Source organism: Orycteropus afer, unplaced genomic scaffold (assembly GCF_000298275.1).
Source record: "Orycteropus afer afer isolate SDZICR_OR568_19922 unplaced genomic scaffold, OryAfe1.0 scaffold00246, whole genome shotgun sequence".
Taxonomy (NCBI): domain Eukaryota; kingdom Metazoa; phylum Chordata; class Mammalia; order Tubulidentata; family Orycteropodidae; genus Orycteropus; species Orycteropus afer.
The window spans coordinates 3,714,149-3,722,617 of record NW_006921833.1 but is presented as its reverse complement, the minus strand read 5'-3'; the positions used below and the strand labels follow the sequence as shown (position 1 = coordinate 3,722,617).

General features: G+C 34.6%; 1 protein-coding gene across 1 annotated transcript in view; it reads left to right on the top strand.

Moving 5' to 3' along the window:
• The window catches only part of NFXL1 (nuclear transcription factor, X-box binding like 1), a 111,231-nt gene that overhangs the window by 10,095 nt on the left and 92,667 nt on the right, over positions 1-8,469 (top strand). Inside the window, exons 3-8 of the mRNA XM_007949445.1 lie at positions 968-1,077; positions 2,346-2,476; positions 5,704-5,882; positions 6,122-6,283; positions 6,385-6,485; positions 7,156-7,270. Of these exons, the coding sequence (XP_007947636.1) occupies positions 968-1,077; positions 2,346-2,476; positions 5,704-5,882; positions 6,122-6,283; positions 6,385-6,485; positions 7,156-7,270 (798 nt within the window). The remainder of the gene's footprint in view (positions 1-967; positions 1,078-2,345; positions 2,477-5,703; positions 5,883-6,121; positions 6,284-6,384; positions 6,486-7,155; positions 7,271-8,469) is intronic.

Here is an 8,469-nt window from a genome sequence, read left to right as displayed (position 1 = left end):
GGGTTTGAACTGCTAGCCTTCTGGTTAGCAGTCAAGTGCCTTAGGCACTATACACCACCAGAGCTCCTCCAGCATAGCATAGGGGTTGCATACCTTGCTTTTTGGTATGCTTTCTCTTGTTACATATGTCTTGCTACTTATTCCTGAGAAAGATCATGACATTTGTTAAGGGCTGTAATAGCAATAAAGGCGAAGTATACTGTGAGGGAGGGCTGAGGTACTTGGGAGTCAGATTGAAGTTACTTAATCTGTCTCAGGTTTTTTTTTTTTTTTTCAATCTGTAAAATGAGGATAATAGTTCACTTAATCCTTATGAGATACTGATAATACAGTGCCTAGCAAATAAAGCGCTCAGTAATTACCTCAAGAAAATAAATCTAGTGATTTTTTTAAAAAATGTCCTTTATGCTACCTTTTTAAGCATAAATAGTGAACACAATTAAACAAGATTGATACACTGTAATGACCTCAGAGTCTTCTCAGTTAAGTTCTTCATTCAACAAGTTTTTATTAAGAATGTGCTGTGTCACACACACAGGTGGGCATACACACGCTTGTGTTTAAGGTAAATGGTTCTACTTAGCTTCACATTGAGTTCAGCTGAAGCTGCTCTTTGGTATGCTTTTCCTTTGTTACTTTACATCTTGCTGTTCTTACCTAAGGCTCTCCTTCCACAAAAGTTGTTGAGGACGGTAACAGTAATAAAAGCGGGTACATGCTGAGGGAATGCTAGCATCCTGTTTTTGAATATATAACCTAAGTTTTAATGCATGGACTCTGTGAACTCTTAGCACTTCATAGGTGGTTTTTTTTCAATAATAATAATAAAAATACTTTTCTATTTTCTAGTTGTGTAGCTTAAGGAATTGGAATTGCTAGATAATTGTTACATAATGTAGTGCTATTAGTGAGTTTGTGTTGTTTTTAGATGTTGCTTAAACTGTGATTTCTGTTTTTAAATTTCAAGATGGAGATATATGTGAATTAGAACGAACAAAACAGTATATAAATGAAGCATTTCAAGCAGGGGCTATGACATGCTTAATTTGTATTGCTTCAGTGAAGAGAAACCAAGCAGTAAGTTTTCTCCTTATGTGTAGTAATATAGCTCCTAAAAAATCTTATTTTGCATTTATAATAATTAACCATATATTATTATTGTCTTACTTTTTGTTTGAAAGTGCTTCTTTTGATAATTTTGAGTATGAACTAATCTTCATTTTGTGAATCTGTAATTTTTTTCAAAATTACCCCAGTAAGCATCCAGTAATTTTAGTACTAAGCTGCAATAAGTATCAGTTTTAAATGCCCCTGTTGATTTGATAGAACATTTTTAACATCAGTACTTTAGAGATTTCCACAAATACTGAATTACTAAAATGAACCATGTTTCCTTACTTTCAGTAGTTTAATGAAAAGTTGATTATGGCTCTTGCCTTCAAGGAAGCAGAACCTAGCAGTTGTTATGGTTTATTAGGGAGCTTCTACTGTGGTGAAGGCACTGTGGGAAGTTTGTAGGGTCATTGGGGAAGAAAGATCTTCAGACATTACTTAAGTCCTCATACAGTCTAAGCCTCTGCTTTGGGAAAAACCCAAACTAACATGTTGGCTTTGTTTTTTGTGTGTTTTCCAGCTAAGGCAGTGTAGTGTATGTCTATGGTTATATCAGACAGTTACAAAATGTTACAGTGAAAGGAGAACTGTTTTTGTTCATTATATCAGAGTGTTAGCAGACTTTAGGAATTAATTTACTATTTTTTTAAGTTTTAAAATTATATATATATATATATGTATTCTCAAGTTTTCAAATTACCTAATTTTTAGAATTTAAGCATTGTAAGTGCTAGACTAATGGGTGTTATATAACAGAAGGGCTCTATGGAGATATATACATATTTATGTTTAAGGATTTCATTATAGTGTATTTATAACAATGTTCAACATTAAAAGATTGGCTAAATTATGGTACATAAATCTACATTCTGTATTGTACAGTTTAAAAATCATGTTGTACAAACATTTGACAAGGGTAATGCTTATACAATGTTAAGACTGTAAAATTACCTATCAGTCCGTACAGTATGACCTTATTTTTTAAGATTGTAAAATATGTACAGAAAGATTTGGTGCCCATTGAGAATGTTAACAGTACTTATTTCTAGCTGATTCATCTTTTTCTTTACTGTGTTCTGCATTTTAATATGTTTTTATGAAGAATATTTCTTCTATTGTACTGGAGTAATTTTTCCTTTAATCCTTAGGTAGCTCTTGAAAGTAATTTAATGTGATGCTCATTTAAAGTAAAATCATTACATGCATGTTAACTTCTACCACCTTTGTCTTAGGTCTGGAGCTGTTCGGGATGTTACTGTATATTTCACATGCCTTGTATCCAGAAGTGGGCTAAGGATAGCCAGTTTCTTGTATCTTCTTTGACTGATGATGATTTTGGAAAGAGAGATTATCCGTGGCCTTGGTAACTTTTTCTAATGTGGAATGTTAAGTTGTGGAATACTTGAAAACTGTAGATCATGCGTTGTTTTACTGGCAGCTTTAATAACTGTTTGGCGTTTATGTGGTCTGTGATGAAATGCAACCTTGGTAGTGTTTTATTTTGTTTCCAATTTGTTTAACTACTTATTCCTCTCAATAATTCAATAATATAAATCATTTAAGGTTTATAACTCTCCACCCCCCACCCCCCCTACCCCCGCCAAACAACTCTTTAATTAGCCTTTTTAAAGGACTTTCTTTTCTATAGGACTGAGAATCTTTAATAATTCTGATAGTTCTCTTTTGGAGTTCCTATTGTGAATAGTACCACATTATGAAAGACTATCATCTATTTTGATCATAGGAGTCCAAATTTACTCTCAAAATCCCTCAGAACAGCAGGTGTATATTGTTCATTTCATTAATTCGTTTGTATTTATCTTATTAGTTTGGCATAGACTTGATGGTTATATGATCAGTACTATGATTGATAAGTTATACGATCTTGAACTTCTGTCCTACATTCCCAGAAAGAGTTGGGAAATAAAAATTAAAAAAGACAATTTAAAAATTGTCTACCCAGAGGGGTAGATTTACTGTCAAGATAATGAAGTAATAAGCTTAAGGGACCCTGTGTATTTACATTTATATTCACTTCTGTATCTGTGTTTCTAATTTTGTGTTCTTTTTCTTAATGAGGGCCCTTAAGTTGTATAAGATTCATACCTCCTAAAGCCCGAATCTGTTTCAGACCTCCCCTTATTACTGTAAATACCAGTACACTTGTAAAATTGTGATGGTGTGGTTTTTCAAAAATATTTTTCACCTGCTAATTACTGGTGGCACAGTGTTTAATTACTTGGCTGCTAATGGAAAGGTGGTAGTTGGAACCCACCCGCTGCTCAGTGAGAGAAAGCTTCAGCAGTCTGCTTTTGTAAAGATTTATAGTCTCGGAAACACCATGGGGTAGTTCTTCTTTGTCCTGTAGGGTTGCTATGAGTCAGGATTCCACTGGTGGGTTGGGTTAGTTACTTTATAAAAACAGTTCTCAGCAATATGTGGGAGAGTTAATTCCCATGTGACCAGTGGGATATTGCTAACTGACGCTTCATGTTATTGTTCAGAATCCTTTAATTCATAAGTGGTGGAGCCAGGATTTTAAAGTAGGATTTCTGACTTATAAATTTAGAGCTATATCTATGCTTCTAACTGGTTTTGTCCTATGGTATTGTTTTTAGAGATACTGTTTGTGTTCTCTTCAGTAAATGTTATCTTCTCTGAAGCAGTTTAAAATTTCAAAGTGTAATTTGTTTTGATGCTGTATATTATTTATGGGGGGATTTTAGTGTTTAATAGGTATAGAATTAAATCAGATATTCTAGCTTGTTTCTTTTAGAGACTTAAACCTTATATGTAAGTAATCATTTTGCCAATTAAAAAGTGAACTGGTACTTTTATAAAGCTATAAGGAACAAATATTTAATGAACTGTATTGTATTGTTTGCATTCTATATTCTACCTTTTTTAAGAAAGGAAATGTTTGTTTTGGTTGAGAGCTCATTTTGTTTAGTCATTGTCAAAATGGAGCTAGAACTTGATCAAAAAAATTTTAATAGTTTTATTTTGTGGAAATCAAAAGTTTACATGCTCCTACCTAAAATATTGTTTATAAAGAAGATAAAGCATAATTGTATTCATTACTGACATGCTGTTATTTAAAATAAAACTCATGCATTTGCACTTCTGCCTTTACTTTCCCTAGTCTTCTGCAATAGTTCAGTATCAGGGCTGACAGGCAGTGTGTTAAGGTGTAGTGAGTTGCCTGATGGCCATTCATATCTAAGCTAATTAAAAGTATATATCTCCTTCCACAATAGCTTACAAGGAGTGGTAGGATTTTTTCATAAGGAAAATTTAACTCTTCTAACAAATGTCTATTATGTATTCCAGATGAGAATTGATATTTTGTTTTTGATTTTTAATTGTAAGAACAAATGTTTTTTGATTATTTTATATATTTATGTGGAGCTTATGTAGAAACAGAACATATTCTCAGGACAGTGGAAATAAGCCATTGAAAACCCAGTGAATCACAACAGTTTGATCTCATCACGCATGGGGTCTCTGTGAGTCAAGGGCTGACTTACTGGCAAGTCACAACAGTACAAAAGAAATATAAGTGATGATATGAAACTTGTTCTAGTAAAGTGTCCTAACACCTCATTTGTCTGGAGAATAATAAAGGTTAGAGCATTTTTTGAGAATGAAGGGATCTATGACCTACAAATTAATTTTTGATGGACCTGAAAGATAACTTTTTTTTTTGATCTGGCTGATTAAAAATCTCTCTTCTTTAGCAGAGAATATGAAACATAATTTGAGCTCTTCTTCCATTTAGGCACATTTGAAATATATCAGTTATGTGTGAGATGTTAAGAGTGATGAAATTCTTTGATTACTTTCATGTTTTCTTCCCCCCTTAATTCTGGATCTTAGTCATCCTTCTGGCTGCCATGTTGCCTGCCTATGACCTCACTGTCTTAGTTTTTCTTTGCTTTTTATTTGTTGCTGCTAAGGTATTTTACTTGTTTATGAACCATACACCAAACTTTTAAACCATTGACTTTAATAAAAATCAGGGTGAGTACTTCAGAAATAAAGTGCAAGTAGTTAATGGAAAGCTAATGTTGCTTTCTTTTTGTAGCTGTATTTTAGGCATGTGGTAGTACTGTAGCAGCTAATGTGGCTATGCAAATTTTTGAAAATAAATAAAATAGAATAAATCTATTCCTTCTCAGTTGCATCCACTAGCCACATTTCAAGTGCTCCTAGCTGTGTGTGGCTAATGGCTATTGTAGTGGACACTGTAGGTATAGAACAGTTCAGTCATCTCAGGAAGTGGTATTGAACAGAGTTGTTCTTAACAGTGGGAATTAATTCTGCTAAGATCTTGTTTATTTACTAATGTAAATGTGGAGTAGAAAGTGCCTTAATGTAAAAAAATTAAACTCTTAAACTAAGTATATTTATATTTACTGCTTACGTTTTACTGCTGAGGTTGGGCAGTCTATTTCCGTAATGATAGCGCCTCGAAAACCCAAGGAGGGGTTGCTGTGAGTCAGATCTGACTTGACAGCATTGAGTTTGGTTTTGGTTTATGTTGCTTTTAAATATGAAATTAACTTTAGTAATTTCTTTCATTCTTTACAGTCCAAAATGCAGGTTTGAATACAAACGATCTGAAACACCTAGTAGGTACTATTGCTACTGTGGAAAAGTAGAAGATCCACCTTTAGACCCATGGCTGGTGCCTCATTCATGTGGCCAAGTATGTGAGAGAGAATTTAAACCTCCTTGTGGCCATAAGTGTTTACTCCTTTGTCATCCAGGTGAGTTAGATATTTATTACATTTTTAATTGTGAGTGGTTCTTCATATATTCTTATATTAAAGCCAAAAAAATTCTGAAAGTTGAACTCAGAACTTTAGTTTGCTTTCAGAAAATAACAAGAGAGAGAGCCTTTTAAAGTATTAGCAAGGAAAGCTTTAGAAATTACTGATAGGTTTAGGTATTGGAAGTTTTAGCTTTTGACTCCTGATTTCTTCTCCTTCTCTTTCTTGGATCCTAGGTCCCTGCCCTCCTTGTCCAAAGATGGTTACAACTACTTGTTACTGTAAGAAAGCAAAACCTATCCCTCGTAGGTGCAGTGCCAAGGAATGGTCCTGTCAGCTGCAATGTGGGCGCAAGTTGCTTTGCGGACAGCATAGGTGTGAAAATCCTTGTCATTCAGGTAAAAGATTATACCTGTTATGTATTTGACTTTAAGCAAAAGTCAGAGCAGTCTCTCTTGCTTTTATATGCTTCTATGCTAATTTATCATTCTTGTTTTAGGAAATTGTCCGCCTTGTCCAAGAGTTAGTAGACAGAAATGTGTCTGTGGCAAACAAGTAGCTGAAAGAAGTTGTGCAAGTCCACTGTGGCACTGTAATCAAGTAAGTATATGTGCATTATGAGGGATGGGTATTAATTCAAAAACAAATGCTAATTAGCTTTAGTTAGATAAAAGAAGAAAAGCAAATCAGATGGATTCTATTCATGCTTTAGGACACTATCCAATTTAATGTCATTTTAATTAGTGGTAGTAGGGAAATTGTTTTCCAAATTAACAGCTATTTGATGAATTTTGGATTCAATACCTACGTATGCTATTGTTAGCGCTCTCTCTCTCTCTCTCTCTCCCCCCCCCTTCCCCCTTTCCCTCTCTCTCTCTCCTCTACCTCCTCCTCCTCCTCTTTCCTCTCTGTTCAACCAATACCCCTGCACCTATCCCTCGTAGGTCTTGAGTCAATCCAGTGGAGGAAGTAGGATTGATTGAGTTTGTAGGCCTGTTCTAGGAGTGGCATGGTTTTAGTCTCACTTGGAAAGTTTTGATGGATGGCCATTAAGAAGCCATATGCACTTTTTCTTTATTTTATTTTTATAATACACTCTGGTTTATAGGGGAAAAAAAAAAACATAGGAAACATGTAAGATATAAAGCATGGTAATATAAGAAATACTAATAAAATTTTCTTGTGATTTATAAATGGATTATGTCTTGTATGAAGTCCTTTTGGTTAACTTTTTATATTGTTCACTAGTGCTTATTACATTTTACTTTAGGTATGTGGAAAAACACTGTCATGTGGCAACCATACATGTGAGCAGGTTTGCCATGTTGGTGCTTGTGGAGAATGTCCTCGATCTGGGAAAAGGTTCTGTCCATGTCAGAAATCAAGTAAGCCTTTTAAAAAATATATTTTTAATGGGCTGTGACTATTTAGCATGCTAACTAGAATAGACTGAAAAAATAACTAATTTTCCTAATTAAATTAGATCCCTCTGGGAGTTTATAGTTTCAGTAATAATACAAATTTGATATTACATTTCTGGACGTGTAGATGAGAAAACAATATAGGAAGCTGGGTTAAGAACTCAGACTTTGGAGTCATGCATCTCTGGTTTCAGATCCCATTTCTGTGAACTACAGTTTTCTCAAGTAAAGGAGGGACAGTAGAAGTACCTCTTTTATAACATGATTATGAGAATTAAATGATAAAAAGCATATAGTATAGTGCCTTAAAAAAAAATAACACAAACTCACTGCCATTGAATTGATTTAGATTCATAGTGACCCCTCCTTGGGTTTCCATGGTGGTACCTCTATGGAAGTATATTGCTCAGTCTTCCTTCCACGGAGTGGCTGGTGCGTTTGAACCGCTGGCCTTCTGCTTAGCTGTCCAATGCCTTAGGCACTATGTTACCAGAGCTCCCATTATAGCATAGCACCTACTACATGGGGGAAAAAATCAAACTCACTGCCATTGAGTCAATTCTGACTCATAACAACCCCCTTTGGGTTTCCGAGACAGTAAATCTGAGATTGCTCAGTCTTCCTTCTGTGGAGTGGCTGGTCGGTTTGAACCACCAACCTTCTAGTTAGTAGTTCAATGCCTTAGGCACTATATCACCAGAGCTCCTAGTATATGAAGGAAACCTAATAATCATAAGCTGTAGTCATTATGTGTTCTAGATGAATTTATTTTTGTCTGTTTTGCAATAAAGGAATAATAGAAATACAATTTGAGTCTATTTCCTTGAATCCCTATGAGTATTAGAAAACATTTATAAAATTATTTCTAACACTTGTCATTGTATGTTTATTTTTAAAGATGATTTTTATAATTTTTTTTAAGTCTACCTTTATCTTTTTTGGCCCTGTGTTAATAAGAGAAAAAAAAATGGTTTCTGTAAATAATTCTACATAATGTGGAAAGTCTCTGTAGAGATTTTACATGGTCTTACTCCTCTTTCGAGGAGTCAGCCTCAGGGACCCAGGTGAAGAGAGGAACCCAGGCCATGCCCCACAAGCAGTGAGGCGGGAAGCCAGGGAGAGGACAGAAAAGGCAAAGGGGACTGGAACAGATTGAGGAGTCA